Raw genomic sequence first — 17112 nt, 5'->3', positions numbered from 1 at the left:
TCGCGTGTATGGTGTGGGAAATGAGGTGGTATCTATTTTCACAAGGCTATAGTTGGACTGCCCTGGCAGGGAGCCGGGTGTTGCCCCCACCTCCCAACTTGGCTGTTACTCTAAACTCTAATCTTAACCCAGGGGTGGGAGGGTGGTGGAGTAGCAGCTTCTCTGCTTGGCTGGGCTGTTAACTGTCTTTCCTACAGGGCAGAGCCTAGACTCCAAGGAGAGTCTAAAAGACCTAGGCTTGGTAGCTGGAAGCGGGCACTGTTGGAAATAACAAAGTGTAACCAGATAACGGGATCTGATGAGTAACAGTTGTCAAGCAACAGGAGCACATGATAATGCAAGAGGTGCTGAGCTAGGGATTTGGAGCACAGAACAGAAACGGGATGTGAAACTCGGGGATTAAATTCTCCCAAGTGGGAACTGAAGGCCTAGCAGGCAGCTGCTGGATCCAAACTACGGGACTGAACTCTGACACCCTGCCCCATCTCTGGTTTTGGTTGAAGAATCTAAGAGGAAGTGGCTCCTGGACACTTGTTCTTTCGGACACTCAGTACCTGCTGTTGTCACCACACTTTGGTGGCCACTCATGATTCTGGCAGGGGAGGGGGCTTCTGTGTGTTCATCACCACCAACACAGTTAACAGGAAGAATGGTCATACACACAAATCCAGTTTTCTACTCCCCTGAAACGTGATTGGCTTGGAGGTACACTCCTAGCGAAGACTAGAACTGAAAACAGATTTTTCCTGGAAAATAGAGCCATTCAGGGGACAGTAGGGCTAAAGTCCAGAGGTCAGTGTCCTTGAAACATGTTCTAAGCTAGTGCTGTCCAACAGAATTTTTTGCAATGATGAAAATATTCTGGGGGCGCCTGAGTGGCTCAGTCAGTTAAGCCAAAGGCTCAGGTCATGATCCTAGGGTCCTGGGATCGAGACTCATGTCAGGCTCCCTGCAGTAGGGAGTCTGCTTCTCCCTCTGCCCCTCCCCCCCTCATGCCCTCTCTCTCTCTCAAATCAAATCTTAAAAAAATAAAATATTCTGTATTTGCACTGTTCACTTGTGTAGCTATGACCCTTATGTGGCCACAGTGACTACTGGGCAGTTGGATGTGGCTAGTGCTACTGAGGAATCTGGTTCATTTAAATAGCCACACAGGGCTTGTGGCTACCCGTGGGTCTTTTTTTTCTAGTGACACAGCCCCTTTGAGCCAAATTTTTGCCCGCCTGCAAGTCCCAACGAATCAGAGGTGCCTTCCCTTGAAATAAAACTAGAATCTAGAAGGGCAATCCAAGTCTCTCCAAGACAGCTGAATGAGACAAGGTATTAGGGACTCGGGTGGGCAGGCAGGGCCGGGGGGGAGGGGGAGGGAGGGCGGGGCGGCGGAGAATAAAGGAGGTAAAGAGGTAGAGAAGCCAAGAGGAGGCAGGGGCTGGGAGCGAGGCCCCTTAAGCCCTCACAGTGGACCAAACCTGAGATTCTTAAATATAGATGTATTTTTTTCATCTCTGGACACACATCAATCACACCCCATTCTGCCCCCCCCCCCAACTGCAAACCAAGTGCATCAGACACAGCACACATGAAGGGCCCCTCCCTTTCACCAAAGCTGGGGGCAGGGCACAGCTTAAGGATGGAAGAGCCTGGAGGTAAATATGAAAGTTCTAGAACCTAGTGGGTTCAGTTCTAGACCAGGGGAAAGGGACCAGGAAGCAGCACAGTGGTAAGGTTCTAGATCCAGCAGCCGGGACCTAGAACCCAGTGTTTCGTGGTGGGCCTAGGGCTTGGGGCTTGGGGCTGGGGTAGACAGCCAATTCTGTCCGCAGCAGGGGGATTCCCTGGAGGGAACAGGAATCTCAAGGTAGGGAGGAGAGCTCAGACTCAGGGAAGAGGACAAAGGTCTGGTTCAGAAAAGGCCAGAGAGGCATCTAGACCAAGACTGCATATTCTCCAACAGGAATGAGAAGCCAAGTGGTTCTGCACCACCACCACCCCATTGGCCAAAGTAAGGAGAAAGAGGAGAGCAGGGGTGGAGGGGCCCTCCAGGCAGAACCAGACACACCAGGAAGAGCCAGATCAGAGTAAACAGGGGAGTGCCCTGGTCTGGAGCCTGAGTTCTGGAGTTGAAATGGAGGACCTTCTGCATTCAGTTAAGTCCCTGAAAGTGCCCCAGCTTTGGACTTGATTGTCCCATTAGCAGGGAAACCACATGGTTTCCAGGGCTTGCTGGCCCTTGGGCCAGCCCTGAGCGTGGATTGGTTTGTGGGCTATAAAATTAGCAAGCCACAAAGGGCTCTAGGAGCCCCCGCCCGGAAAGCAACAGACCGGGCTTCCTAAAACCTCTGGCACCATGGCAGGGAAATGGCAGGTTCCTAGCCCCTGGTGCCCGGGGGCCAGGCCTGAAGGACTCCAGGGCGCATATTATGCATTCTGGAACCCAGGAAAGGCACGGCGTTGTGGATTCTGGAGTGTTGGGGATTCCGAGAGGGGAGCTAGAGAGGCTGGAGTGTATGGCGGAGGGGGCGGGGCTGTGGACCCCCAGGAGGGTTCGGGATCTGGAGTGGAGTTTCGGAACAGCGCCTTTCTGCATCCATCCTCTGGACGAGGGCGGCAGGATGGGCCGGGAGTGTGGGGCAGAGGACTTAGTTGCGCTCCTCGCCCAGGGAGCTGGCAGGGCTGAGGGGCTCGCTGGGAGTGCTGAGCGAGCTGGAGGGCGCCGTGTCCACCGAGCTGCGCTTGCTCCCGCCGGTGGAAGAGGCGCAGGAGGCGCGGCGCGGCCACTCGGGGGCGCGGATGTTGCGCCGGTCCTTGGCTGCCTCCTCGTCCTCGTCGTAGCGCTCCCCGTCTACGTCAGGCGGCCCATCCCGGGGCTCCTCCTCATCCTCACTCTGGTGCGGGCTTGAGTGTCGCGACAGCGAGGGCGATGGTGGCACTGAGGCCGGCCGTGGGTAGCGGTAGCCCTGGGTCTGCGTTACGGGGGGCGGGAGGGGTGGGCACAAACCGCAGAATGAGCAGAGGCCTCCTACGGTTCCCCCCTCCCCCGGATCTTCCCACTCCAGGAGGCACGCGACCCTACCCCAGCCCTCTAGCTCCGGGCGCATCAGAGATCGGGGTCCACTCACCGCGTCAGCCTCGTGGGGCTCATAGGTGAAGTGTTCCGGAAAGGCCTTGGCCAGCGCCATGTGGCGTGCAGACATGTAGTACTTGGGGGAAAGAAAGGGAGGGGGCGTCAGGGAACGCGAGCCAGGCCCCGCCCCCGGCAGAGATAGAAGGAGGCGGACCCTAGCCACACTCTCTATGCAAATGAGCACACTCCGGCACGTTCCAGTTGGCCCCTACGCCAATTATCCATCTTTCTGGCTCCACTCCTTAAGTAGATAAGCAAAGCTGTGAACGGACTGTCTCTGAGCCACACCTCATTAACAGGGGCATAATTCTTAAGTAGGTTACCTCTTTCGCTATACACTTATGCGAGGAAGGTAATTGCCACCAATGTGGTCTACCTGCAAAAGCTGGTTAATTTCTTAAAGGGACAGCGACTGTTACAGGCGGAAGGAGGCTGCCTCCCGCGGCAGCCTTGGAGGCTGAGGAATGAGAGACCCAGAGCCGGAAGCGGCCGATTCACCAGCAGAGGACGTGGGAGGGAGTCATACCCGGCCTAGGTATTTCCAGTCCAGAAGGTCTGAGAGGCGCTCCGTGCGGTTTCGCTGGATGATGCGCTGCCGCCGGCTCTGCTGGCAGAAGCTGTAGAGGAAGGAGGTGAGCTGCGAGCAGGAATCATCCAGACTGCGGAACCGACGGTCCAGAATGTAGATGCCTGTGGGGGCCACGACGGGGGCCCAGAAATGAGACCAAGGAAACCTTCATTCTTCCAGGGACTCTCTGGCGCCAGGACTCCTCCTCCCCCCGGGACCAGGAGCCCACCCCTTCTTCCCCCTGGATCCAAGAGTCTCGGCTCTCAGTCTGGGCACCGACCGTAAGCTGAGGGGTCTGCAATGTGTTCCTCCATGAAGCAGCCGAAGCCGGAGAGGTTGGTGGAGATACTGGGGATGCCCATAACCGTGCACTCAGCTGCAGGAAGGCGAGAGGAGGAAGGTCCACTCTTTGCAGCCTCTTAAATCGCAATAAAAGCCCCAACAGCGCCCTCTACTGACACCTTAAGCAAATCACTGAGCCCACAAAACCAAGCTGCACATTAGACTATCGGTCTGTTTCTTCCTTTTTTTTAATGTTCTGTTTGTTTGTTTTTAAGACTTTTTATATTTTTTTAAGATTTTATTTATTTAGGGGTGCCTGGGTGGCTCAGTCATTAGGCGTCTGCCTTCGGTTCGGGTCTTGGTCCTGGGATCCTGGGATCGAACCCCGCATCAGGCTCCCTGCTCAGCGGGCTGTCTCTCTCTCCCTCTCTCTGTCAAGTATGACAGCGAGAGAGGGAACATAAGCAGGGGCAGTGGGAGAGGGAGAAGCAGGCTCCCCGCTAAGCAGGGAGCCCGATGTGCGGCTCGATCCCAGGAGCCCGGGATCAAGACCCCAGCCGAAGGCAGACGCTTAAGGACTGAGCCACCCAGGCGCCCCTGAGATTATTTATTTATTTATTTGAGAGAGAATGAGTAGGGAGAGCAGCAGAGAGAGAGGAAGAAGCAGGCCCCCCACTGAGCAAGGAGCTGGATGGAGGGTTCGATCCTAGGACCCTGGGACTCTGGGACCATGAGCCAAGCCAAAGGCAGATGCTTAATCGACTGAGCCACCCAGGTGCCCCTATCATAGTCTGTTTCTCAGAGGGGAAGCTAGGAGGCTCGGAAAAGGGAATTTATTTGTCCCAAGGCTTCAGGATGAGGAAGAGTCTAGAGTTCGGCAATAGGATGCTAAATTATTAAGTATGGACTCTGTTCCCATGTCTACCATTTTACTTAGTCCTCACAACCTGTAAGATATTTTCTTGTGCTAGACAGAGTGGGCTGGTTAATCATAGATTCGGTCTACTTTTTTTTTAAAGATTTATTTATTTGAGAGAGAGAGACACAGCACGTTTGGGGGGGGGGCAGTGGGAGAGGGAGAAAGAGTCCCATACAGACTCTGCACTAGGCACAGAGCCTGAGATCAGGGCCTGAGCTGGAACCAAGAGTCAGTCACTTAACTGAGCCATCCAGGCGCCCCAGCTTGGAGGGTAAAAGAAGGGCTCTCATTCTGCCTTGTTTAATATCCTAAACAAGCCTGAGAAATGCTTCAAGCAGTTTATTATAATTCAAATGTTAAGTGTTCCTAAAAACCCGCGTAACCTGCAAACGCAGGCTTCAGACATAACAGGGCTTATGGGGAAAAACAGGGTTGGGGCCAAGCACACAGAACCTCGGCATCACTGTAACCATGACAGAAATAAAACTGGGAAAATCATCATCCTAATTATCATGCAAGCACGGTTTAGGAGATTTTTTTTTTAAAGATTTTATTTATTTATTCATGAGAGACAGAGGGGGAGAGAGAGAGAGAGAGAGAGAGAGAAGCAGAGGGAGAAGCAGGCTCCCAAGGAGCAGGGAGCCCAATGCGGGACTTGATCCCAGGACCCTGGGATCATGACCTGAGCCGAAGGCAGATGCTTAACCATCTGAGCCACCCAGGCGCCCTAAGAGATTTGTTAAATTACTCAAAATTAAGAAAAACTACAGCAAATGTGTTATTTTCTTAGCCTGAAAAACATGAAGGTAGCTTGATTGAAAAGTGTGTGAGATAGGGTTGAGTTTGGGGCCACAGCAGAATGTCCCTAAATGAGGGAGAACTGCAAATAAGGTCCAAGTTGGAGTCTGTGTCTCTAAAGGGAGCCAACCAACCCCTTCCTAAAAGAGGAAGGTGGAGCAGATGGGCCCTGGGGACATCTCAGGGAGCCTTGGCCACATTCTGTCGTGTGAGTGAACTATGCATTCAGCTGTTATTATTTGAGGGGCCAAATATCAGCCAATGGGGGAATCACATGTGACCTCTAATTATGCATCACATGGGCTACTGTGTCACAAAAACACATTCTGTAGCGAAACAGACTGTTGACATCATCCCTGTTTTGCATTGGAGAGCTTAGGGCACAGAGTAGGGCAAGTGCCTCGATCGATCATGCCTGATCAGACCTGAAGCCCACCGCCGTGCTGCACTCACCCGGCGTGTAGCCCCAAGGCTCATAGTAGGAGGGGAAGACCCCAAGATGGCAGCCACGGACAAATTCCTCATAATCCACGGGGAGCAGAGGGCTGGTGGAGGAGAGGAACTCTGGATGGAAAATCACCTAGCCATGAGAAAAGAAGAGTTCAGCCCAAGTGCCTCATTTAGCTACTCCCTGGGATCCCGGAGTGGCCCAGAGAGGGTGAAAGATTTGTCTAAAGTCACCCAAATCAATGGGAGGACAAAGATTTGAATCGAAGTCGGCCTGCTTAAAGAGCTAAGATACTTTCTAAACACAGCAATCCTTTGATAAACTAGGGGAAAGGGGGGATGTGAGGCCCAGGCTCCCCCTACCCCCACCCCACCCCACCATGCTTAACCCTCCCTGACCATTGCCCTCACCTTGACCCTGTCAGCACTACTATTGAAGAGCCCAATTCGGCGGATGGTGGTCAGGATAGGGTCCGAGGAGTCATCCAGCATGTTGTGGGTGCACACAGGGGGGAAAGACTGCCGCTGTAGGGGCCACAAGTGGGATGGGGGTCAGAGAAGGGACGGGGGCTCCTTAGTTCCCTATGAGCCATGCTAACCCTGGGGAGACCACAGTTCCCACCAGGTTGTGGGAACCACAAGCCCAAGAGATTAGGAGTTGTAATCAATGGGGCAGAGACTTTGCCAATATGGTAGCAAGCTTCAGGGGCTGCTGGAAGTTGCAGGTTTTTTGTTTTGGTTTTGTTGGTTTGTTTTGAGAGAGAGAGAGAGAGAGAGATGGGAGGGAGAGGGAAAGAGAGAGAGAGAGAATCTCAAGCAGGCTCCATGCCCAGCACGGAGCCCAATGCAGGGCTTGAGTTCACAACCCTGAGATCATGACCTGAGCCGAAATCAAGAGTTGGATGCTCAACTGACCGAGCCACCCAAGTGCCCTTAGTTGTAGTTTTCTTATGAAAATCCTGGCTCGCTTTCTCTCCAAGTTCTTTACTCTCCATCCTATAATTCCTTCCATCTCCACTCCCAACCAAGGCCCAAAGAAACCACAATTCCCAAGAGCCACTGGAAGAGGCCAGATCGAGGAACTCCCATGTGCTGGGACAGATAGTTATTGGCACCTCTTCCATCTCATGAAAAGTTCCGCTCACCTTCAGCTGCCCTCCAGGGGCTCCAAGAAACTACAACTCCCAGCAGCCCCATGGCAGATACATCCTCAGGGAGACTGCCTTAGGGACTACCAGAAATTGTAGTTTGGCCAAAAGCACATCACACCATATTTGTGCATCCTGGATTATCTAGGTTTCCACTCCCCAGGAAATGGCTCACCAACCCTGACCACAGGTACGAAAGATTCTTGACTCCAGAGAAGAAAAGAACTCTACCTCTCAGAAGCCTCTGGGGCTAGGGAAGACGCTGGGAGTTGTAGTTCTCATTCTGTTCTTACCACGTTCCTCTATGGTTTCCCATCTGCCTAACTGCATTAACCTCAGGAATCTAAAGAAGCTACAACTTCCAGGAATGTTTGGGAACTAAGACACAGCCAGTGGGATAAGAAAAGCAGGGGCTGCTGAGAGTTTCCAGTGTTCTTCTGGTAATGACAAGTGTCTTAGCAGACCTTCTGGCTCTAATGAGTATGCAGCTAGTTTGCAGCAAGACCCAGAGATGGCAGGGACTTGTTCTCCTTTTGTGGCTTGGTTGGCTTCCTAAAGTTTCCTTTCACCTTTTGTCCTTTGACCCCAGAGACTCAAGGAAATTACAACTCAAAGAAAAACAAAAAACAAACAAAAGAGAAAGAAAGAAAGAAAAGAAGGAAAGAAGGAAAGGAAGAAAAGAAGAAAGAAAGAGAAAAAAAAAGAAAGAAGGAAGGAAGAAGAAAGAAAGAAAGAAAAAGAAAGAAAGAAAGAAAGAAAGAAAGAAAGAAAGAAAGAAAGAAAGAAAGAAAGAAAGAAAGGAAGAAAGAAAAAAATAAAAGAAAAGAAAAAAGAAAGAAAGAAACTTCAATTCCCAGCAGCCCGTGTAGCAGGATAAGCCATGGGAAAACAGGCTGCCCTCAGGAAACTGAATGTCTACCAGTCAGTTCACACCTTCGGTGGACTTGAGAATTGATTCCCTGAAAAGGGCTGCCAGCTCTAGGTTGAGGGTTCCCAATCATACCTGCGTAGCAAAGATGGCTCTCTTCATCATGGTGAAGTCCTCCTTATCCAGCATCTTGTTCATGTCCGGGAGGCTCCCCCTGCAAGGTGAGCAGGTTATGCGTCTGGGAATCAGGGGCGAGGAGAGCAATTAGGGCCCAGGAGGATGCAGGGCTGGGGGTGGGACACTCACACCAGCAAGGACTCGTAAAGCTTCCTTCCAAACTTCTCTTTCACGGTGTTGGCCGTATCCCTAGAAGAAGCAAAGCCACAGCATCATATACACATACCAGCTGCCATATGTTGTTAGGTTTGTGGGGCAGCTGGAAAACCGAGGTCTGAGCAGAGAGGCCCTGGGAATTCTGAGCTGGAGGATGGGGAGCTGGCAAACAGGCCCTGGAAGGCTCAAATCCCTTGTGCCTTGCATCAGCTGTGTGGCCAGGGACAGGTGGCCTTCCCTCTCTGACTTCAGTGACTCATCTGTTAGACAGGGATAAAAATAGAACCAACCTCATAGCTTTGCAGTGAAAACTTGATGAAGTCATGACAAAAAGTGCACAGTGCCTGGCACACGGCTAGCCTTCCAGAAATGTCAGCTATTTTTAGGAATTGCACTAGTCCTGACAGTGGCAATGCTAAGCACCATTTTATAAAAAGGGAAAATTGTGTTCTGAGAGAGGAAACTTGAGGTATATGAGGGAAGCTAGCAATTAGTGGCACTCTACAGCTTCCTTGACATTCCTTGGCTCATAATCATCTCATAGCTCGGGCCTCATTTTCTACCCCATCTCCCTACAGCACACTGCTCCAGCCCCACTGGTCTCCTTGTGGTTTCTCAAACACACCCCAGGGCCTTTGCATCTGCTGTCCCTCTGCCTGAAATGCTATTCCCCAGATATACACAGGGCTCCCTCACTCACTTCCTCTGTTGGGCTCTATCCAATGGCACTTTCTCAGTGTGGCCTCTCCTGACAACTCCATGTCCTGTCTCATATTCCAGTCCTGCTTTATTTTCTTGCCAGAGCACTTTTCAAAAGATTTTATTTTTAAGTAATCTCTACCCCTGACATGGGGCTTGAACTCACAACCCCAAGATCAAGAGTCACATGTTCTACTGACTGAGCCAGCCAGGCGCCCCAGAGCACTTTCTGTAGAACTTTCTAAGAATGTGAGCTCAGTGGCGAGGGCAGGGATCTTCTCTTGTCCCCAAGGCCTGGAACAGTGCCTGGTACATGGTAGGTGCTCAATGAATATCTGCTGGCTGATGAATGGGTTTTGCATTTGAGGAAACTGAGGCTTGGAGGGGCGAAATTATTTGCCCAAAGTCCCAAGTGGCACAAGGCGGACCTCGCCAGAGCCCTGGTTGTACGGTCACACTTGTCCTGCCTGCAACTCCTTACTACCCCTGAACTGGAGGCCTCTCAAGCAAGCTACTTCCCTAGGAATTGGTGGGGCGAGTTGCTTGTGTTCCAGAGAACAAAACTGAGCCTCCCGAAGCACAAAGCTGGAAGTGGGAATGGCAGGGCTCCCGGGCCCAGGGCTGCTGACCAGAGCTGCTTGCGCACAGCCTGGCCCTTGAGGGTTTCCACGTTGAAATTGTTGGTCCGAGCTGGCATGATGAAGAAGGCGACCACTGTCTGCTCACTGCCGTTTACCTGGGCAGAGGAAAAGGCGTGGGGTTGGGGGGAGGGGGGTCAGAATCACCCCTTGAGGCCACCTACCCTTTTCCGCCCATCAAGACCACCATGGCCCCACTATGCCTCTTCCTGTCAAGGAGAATTGAAGTTACCATCCCCATGGGGACTCCGGTCTGCTGTCTGGGTCTCGACACTTCCCCATTCACACACATGGGTATCCCCCCCCCCCACTTATGTCCTGATTTCCTCGGCCTCTTTTCGTGTCCTCACAGACAGCCCGGGCCTTACTCTGAGCAGATAGTTGAGCCGGGCCAAGGCCTCTAGGAAGACGTCGGCCCCCTTGTTAGAGAACTCGTAGCGGCCGGCGATAAAGAAATACAAGGTCTTGTCCAAGTTGAAGTCCAGGTGCCTAAAAAAGCCATAATAAGGCAGGGTGAAGCCAAGGGTGGGGACCCTGTAGCCCTGGCCTTGAAACTACAAACCCCAGCAGCCACAGGGGCAAAGAACAGCTTAGCCAGAGCAGAGGCACCATGGGGACTCCTAGGAAATTGTGGTTCTTCTTTCCTTGGATGGGGATTGATTCCTCAATACTCAGCCATTGTTCTGGGGTTCAGGAGCTCAAGAGGCTGAGCCACCAGCTATTCTGTCTCTTACACTCAGGACATGGGCTCCCAACCCCCTCCTCTCTCAAGACCTAGGTATCTGGTCCACGTACCCATAAAAATGGCCCCGCACAAACTCCTGGATTCGAGCTTTGCTCTGAGCATGGAGATTCTGGAACTCATGCATGGCGGAGAACTTCTTCACATTCAGCCCATTGGGGGTCACGATATCTGGGGTTGAGGGAGAAGGTCCACATTTCAGATCTTCATTTATTCATTCAGATCAGTGTGCCTGAATGAATAAACAAAGGAAAGACTCCTTTCCTTGAACAATGTCTTTGCTTTAGAAGCTCCAGATGCCCTGCCACCCGGATGCCTTCTTGCCCAAAGTTACCTGCTTCTGTTCACAAGCACAGCTATAAATCCCAGCAGCCCCTGCAAATGGCTAACCCCATAGGGAAATGATCCACCTTGGGGCCTCTGGGAGTTGTAGTTCTCACAATACACCCATTGAGAATGGGTACCATAACTCGGTTAGAATAACTGGTTCCAACGCTGCTCTTCTCAAAATCAAAACCCAGTGAAACTCTGTTCACTTCCAGAAGACCGAAATCTACATTAGCCAATAAAATAACTTTACCATTTTGAAATTAATGTCAAAGAAACGACACCTCCCATTAGTCTCTAGGGCGTACAGCCAGGCAGCTTCATATTCAGGTCACCAACTTAGGGTCTTCTGGGAGGTGTAGTTCTTTGCTCTCTATAGTTAAAAAAACTAGTCTAGGCCTTAGCACAGACTACCTCATTCATGTCTAGGGACCCCAGCCTATACCCTACCTGGTTTCCTCTTGAGTAGGTGCTGAGCCTCGATGGCAGTGATCTGGGACACAGTAGTAAAGACGTGAGCGCAGTGGGCTGCTGCCCGCTCCATGCAGTAGCGGTGATAGATTTGCCTCTCACCTGCTTCCTTGTCCACATTGAACTGGGTGGGAAGGGAGGGCAGTCAGGGTGGAAGAACTGGGGAGAAGACTGGAGGTCTAGACTCCAGGGTCCTGGGGGTGGTTGGGGCTGGAAACTGAACACCTCCTGGGTGTGAGGGAGGAGGGGGCTGAGGACTTGGACTCCTGGGTCATGGGAGAAAAGGAAGCTTGACCCCCTGGGCTGTCCTGAAACACTCGGAGCCCCTCTGGGCCACATTCCCGGCTCACATTCTCCAGGTTGTTGTAGAAGTCCACGGCACCTGCACACAGGTATCGTCCCAGGAGCGTGGCATGGGTGGTGAAGATTGTAGCTACAGGCAGCCGCCGGGCCCGGCAGAGGCAGAGTCCAATGCCCGCCAACCACTCGTGGAAGTGTGCAACCACATGTGGCTTCTCCTCGTTCTGGGCCAGGAACTATGGGGCAACAGGAACAGCGCCACCATGTCTCCATATGTGTCGTGTAGGCAATCGACAATCCCCCAAGGTGGATGAGGAAGCAGGGGAGAGCTATCACCACTCCTGCACAGAATGGATGGTCACCCACTGCCATCCCCTTAGAATAAGGAACTATAAATCCTTGAGACGGCCAGACCAGCTGACCCCATCCCCAAAAGCTGATGGGAGCTGGAGTTTTGGTGGGGTTTTTTTGGCCAGTCTTCTAAGTCCCAGCAGGGCTGAATTGGAAAGCGTCCCCAGGTCCTGCATGTAATTCTTGGAGACTCTTTATCTCAATCAAGAGTAGAACAGTACCCAATACTGGCTAAAGGACTACAACTCCCAGAATGCCCTAGGAGTAGCCAGTTCCTAGACTGTTTTCCCTGCGGCAGGAGAAGTTTCCTGAGCCTTTTAAAAGCTGAAGGGGGGTCAGAACCAGGATTCCTGGTTCTCATATAGGCTGGAGGTCCCCAAACATCCAGGGTCCCATCTCAGAGCTAAGTCCAGCCACTCTCAGAATAGAGAACTACAACTCCCAGAATTCCCTGGCACAAACCCTCCAGCCAGGCCAGCACCCCCAAAAGCTAATGGCTCAAAAATCTTACACTTGGGAGATTAGAGTGAATGATGTTGGGGTTGGGAGTTTGAGTCTCTGAGGAAAACAAGAGTCTGGGTCCCTGGATGTCCATGTTCCCAAAGTTCAGAGCTCACGCTTGGAAAAGGACCGACAGCTCCCAGAATGCCCTGGGAGAAGGCAGTCAGTCCCTGGCCCCCACCCAGCCACCCCCTGGCCAGGGGCTGATGACCAATGCAGTTTGGGGCCAGGATTGGAAGGAGTGACATGGAGACGGGCAATGGGGCCTACCTCACCCAGGAACCAGGTGGTGAGGAAGCCAAAAAGGACAGCGTCGTTGGCCTCACGGTCGTACCAGGGCACCCCGATGTTGCAGGTGTCCCAGAGCTCCCCCTTCCAGCGCTCCAGGGCCCAGGCTGAGGCCCCCACGTCCAGGAGCACCACCAGGGGGCCCCCCTCGATCAGCCAGCGACCAAAATACACCTGTGGGGCCCCCGCGGGAAGGCTCAGGGCTGTGGCCACACGTCTCTGGGCTCAGCACCTGGGGCTCTCCTGGCCACAGGCAGCTGCCTTCCCAACCTGGTTCTTCCACCCTCTTTCTGTATCTGCTGCTAACTTCTCACCCGCTGCCTTATTTCTCTATGTGCTGTTAGGTATTCCCACCACGATCTTTTTCCATCAGTTATATTTACCCTGTTCCTTGCTCAGTTTCTATAACCACTACCCTGCTCCTCCCCACTGCCTCCTTCCTCTACCTCTAACCACGCATTTGACATGTCCTCTGCGCCTCCACTGCCTTGTTTCCCCACCCTTATGATGTCTCCAACCTGCCGCCTTGTTCCCATGTTGGCTGCCACTTCTCTCTTGCCGACCCTCGTGTTGCTTTCTCCCATGATCTTTTCCTTCTGCTGCAAATTCCTTCCACTGGATGCTTCTTTTCCTGTTCTCCCCGCCCTATTTCTTCCACACCCGCTACCTGGCGTCTGACCCTTTCACCATAAGTTTGTCACCTGCTGCCTCCTTGCCCTGCCCTGAGGCCCGTTTTGTACTCTGCAGCCACCCTTTCCAACACCGGCTGCCCTTTTTCCTTCCCCAGGGGCCGCATTTTTCTACCCACGGCCCCATCTCTAAACCTCGCTGGCACATTTCATTCTGCATCTGCCACGTTCCTCTGGTCGGTGACTGCTTTCCTCCCGAGATGACAGCTTCGGGTTCTGGGCCTGCTGCCATGGCCCTATGCAGGCAGCGAGCAGTCCTATGCCTCCTGGACCTGGCTTTTCCCAGCCCCGGGGAGCCTGACTGTGATGCCCTGCCCCTCCCCCTCCCAGCTGTGGTCTGCCCTTTTGCTGGGGGGGAGGGGGGCTATTCTTAGGCCCCCAGCACGTGGGGAGCAGCTGCCACGGGGTAGGGCTGGGCTGTCCTAGGGCTCCTTAGGGACACGGCTGGGCCTACCTGGACTCCAGACCCCACCCCAAGCCAGAGGCTGTGAATGAATACAGCTACCACTGTACTTCCTCCCTCCCAGACCCCAACCTGTCATGAGGTTGAGGCCTGCTACTTCATGGTCACCTCTGCCGGCAGCAATCATCAATCTGTGCTCATCCTTCGGTCCTCATCCGGAGCCCTGGGATGAGATCTCTCCTCCTATCTTTAATTCCTGGCTCTGCCCCTCTGAATCTCTGCCCCTCTCCCCCTACCCCCACCCCGGGTCTGCTCGCCTAGCTCTCTTCTCTTCATTGGCACTCCATCTTCCTCTCCCTTCTGGGTCCTTCTCCCTGAAACATCAGGCTGTTTTTCTTCTTCTCTCTCCCTATGGCTCTAGCCCCTGGGCCTATCATCATCTTTGGGGACACTCAATCTCTCTCTATCCGTCTCTCTCCCTTGGTCTGCCCGTCCACCTCATTGCAAGCTTGGCTGTTTATAGTAATGATGATGATGACGATGACAGCCATGATCACAGTAGCTCATACACAGTACTAACTGAAGCCAGGAACTGAGCTGAAGACTTTATTAAGTACTGCATCCTCCCAAAAACCATACAAGGTAGATGCCATCAGCAGGTTTATTAGCCAAGGTCACAGAGGCAGAGAGTGGAGAAGGTGACTTTGAACTTCAGGCTCCGGAACCCCTACTCTGGCAACTCCTGCCTCACCCCAAGCCCACCTGCCCTGGGCTCTATCTTGCTGGCTGTCTTTCTATCTAGCTCTTTTTCTCTCTGTGGGTCTGACGATCCTGGCCTCTAGGAACCATCTCTCGGTCTATCTTGTACCTGCTGTCTGTCTGTCCATTCACCAATGTCTTATAGCTTGGGGCTCACCCACCCATTTCATGGGGTCCTGCATCTGTCTGAGTGTCTGTTAATCTTGCCTCCTCTGTGTCTGCTTGAGAACGTACTGGGTCATCCTGTGTCTCTGTACATGCCTCTCTTTCCCCAGGGGGCTATCCCCCCCATTCCCCACCATCCCTTCTCCGTCTGCTGCTCCCACCCTCACTCTGGGCACCCACCTCCCTACCCTCAGCCAGGCCATGTCCTACCTTGCAGCCTTTGCTGTTCATGGAGTCCAGTGTCTTCTTCAGGGCCGGGGTTGGGGGCTCGAGCAGTTCCACCTGGGTCCTCACCCCCTGCTCCGTGTAAGGTCCCACCAGGTAGTAGTTGTCACCCCACTCATCCCCTGTCACCTTCGCCTTCGTCTGCAGCACCGTGTAGATGCCTCCCACTGTGGGCCCAAGTGTGTGAGGGCAGGCCCCAGCCGAGGTCCACAGGTCTGGGACCTGGGCTGGGGGTGGGGAGCATGGGAGCATGCTGGGGCCCTGGACTTCTGGCTTAGAGGGAGGAGGGGCCTGGAAGCCCATACTTCTCAGTCAGAGGAAAGTCAGGATAGGAGTTCGAGGGCAGTACTCCTGGGTCTAAGGGAGAATGGGGCTCAGGCTAAACTTCTAAGTCAGATAGGAAAGGGCTAGGGACCTGGGCTCTGGGTCTGAGGGAATTAGGGACTGGGGTCCCAAGGATGAGAAAAGCTGACAAGGATTAGCAGGACCCAGATTCCCGAGTTCCCAGCTTACAGGAAGCTGGGTTTAAATTCTTAGTCAGGCTCTAGGTCACAGTAGGGGAGAATCTCTCTTCATGGCCCTATTCAGATTCCCACGGTTGCCTAAGAGAAGGCTGAATTGTCATTCGGTGCCCCCCCAGGGGCTCTGCTGAACTGTCCCCCAGTCTCCTTTCCCCAGTTGGGGACACACAGGCAGGGCCCTGCTCCTCCCATGACTTCATTCCAGACCCAGGAGTCTGGGCTCTCAGCCTTCTTACCTACTGGAGCCTGGGCCCTGGTGATACATGGCTCCCAGTTTGAGGGCTGCCTGCCATGGTGTAAGACCCGGTCCCATTCTCTCCCAAGACTCAGCAAAGCAAAACCCTAGCTCCCTCCAGCCCCAGCTGGTTTTCCAAACCCAGAACTTTAGGCCCTTCAGGGCCTGGGACACAGGAATCTAGGCCCCCAGCCCCTCCCATCCTTGGGCCCAGCCCCTGACCAACTTAGGACTTCCCAGCCTTCCCTCATTCCAGTACGCATGTGTCTGAGGCCCCAGGCTCCCCTACTCTTAGAAACCTATAGCTCACACCCTTGGCTCCCTTCAGAGCCTAGGCATTCAGACCCCAACTCTCTCTGACCCAAAGATCTAAGAATTAGAGTCTGCAGCCCCTCCCATCTTTACTCTCAAGTGGCCAGCGCCCAAATTCTGCCCCCACAACTCATGCATCCTCTCTCCCAGTTGGCTCTCTACCAAATCTGGAGTTATATCCCCAGACTCTTCCCCCAGGGCCGCGGATCTGAAACTCAGCCACTTCCCAGGTTGGCACTAGGAAGTGCCAACCCCCACCCCCCATCTCCTCCCCTGTTCAGGACCCAGGTTCACTGGTCTCTCAGAAACCTCCCTCCAGGGGCTAGGAATCTTTCATTTTAGCTCCCTCTTCCCTAGGACCCAGCAACTGGACTTCCAGCCTCTTTTCCTTTTAACAGTGAGGCGGCTCATCCCCCTCCCCCCCCCGCCAGGGTCCCGGAGATATACCTCGGCCCCTCCCCAAGGACACAGAAGTCATAGGCTCCTTGGCCAGAACCCAAGAGTCACGCTATGTAGTCCTGTCCCCGTATTACTCAAGAGTGCCGGCTCCCATCCCCGACTGCCCTCCTCGTCCGCGACCCACCGCCCGGCGTGCTCACCCTTGTTGGCCACCTCCCAGGCCACCTCGAAGAGCACTGTGTTCTCCAGGTCGAATTCATTCTCCCAATCCTCCAGTCCCGGCAGGGAGGACATGGACAAAGTGCGACTTAGAGGCATGGCCGACGCGTGAAGGGGGCTCCAGGGGCCACAGGAGGGGGCTCCAGAGGTGTCTGGGGAATGCAAAGGGCAAGGAGCGGGGCCAGGTAGCTAGTGCCCAACGGGAAGCTTGCAACGCCCTGGCTTCCTATTGCACGACCGCACCCCCGCCAAGGGAGGGCCAGGCCCTACGCAGGAGGCGGCCGCGGCGTCTCTGAGCCTGGTGGGGCCCCTGCAGTGAAATCTTGCGGCCGCCCGGAGGTGGGGCCCGCCCCCCGACCAGAGCCATTGGCCTGTGCCCGG

The 17112-nt window shown here is 53.8% G+C and overlaps 1 protein-coding gene across 2 annotated transcripts; it reads right to left on the bottom strand.

Moving 5' to 3' along the window:
- Nucleotides 1-1475: 1475 nt before the first annotated feature.
- On the bottom strand, nt 1476-17065 carry GYS1 (glycogen synthase 1). Of its 2 annotated transcripts, XM_025849643.2 has the most exons (16): nt 16713-17060; nt 15031-15212; nt 12787-12978; nt 11715-11900; nt 11344-11488; nt 10620-10737; nt 10193-10313; nt 9816-9922; nt 8461-8520; nt 8290-8368; nt 6550-6663; nt 6145-6271; nt 3973-4068; nt 3651-3814; nt 3120-3200; nt 1476-2963 (listed from the first exon to the last, which is right to left on the bottom strand). In XM_025849643.2, exons 1-16 carry the CDS (start codon nt 16828-16830, stop codon nt 2640-2642), a joined length of 2214 nt encoding a protein of 737 aa, XP_025705428.1. In that variant the 5' UTR covers nt 16831-17060; the 3' UTR covers nt 1476-2639. The 2 variants fall into 2 exon arrangements, with proteins under 2 accessions (XP_025705428.1, XP_073742774.1); XM_073886673.1 differs by lacking the exon at nt 12787-12978 and having other exon boundaries at nt 16713-17065.
- Between the last annotated feature and the right edge of the window lie 47 nt (nt 17066-17112).

Source organism: Callorhinus ursinus, unplaced genomic scaffold (genome assembly GCF_003265705.2).
Source record: "Callorhinus ursinus isolate GAN/ISIS: 27379988/994484 unplaced genomic scaffold, GSC_fseal_2.0 scaffold71, whole genome shotgun sequence".
In the NCBI taxonomy this organism is placed as follows: Eukaryota; Metazoa; Chordata; class Mammalia; order Carnivora; family Otariidae; genus Callorhinus; species Callorhinus ursinus.
This window is presented reverse-complemented; position numbering and strand designations above follow the sequence as displayed.

Coding starts and splice junctions, on each gene's coding strand:
- GYS1 (XM_025849643.2), bottom strand. CDS start 16,830: ATGCCTCTAAGTCGCACTTTGTCCATGTCCTCCCTGCCGGGACTGGAG. Junction 6,664..8,289: donor GAGCCATCTTTGCTACGCAG/GTATGATTGGGA, acceptor TGGCCCCTACAG/CGGCAGTCTTTCCCCCCTGT. Junction 4,069..6,144: donor GCCTTGGGGCTACACGCCGG/GTGAGTGCAGCA, acceptor GCCTTCCTGCAG/CTGAGTGCACGGTTATGGGC.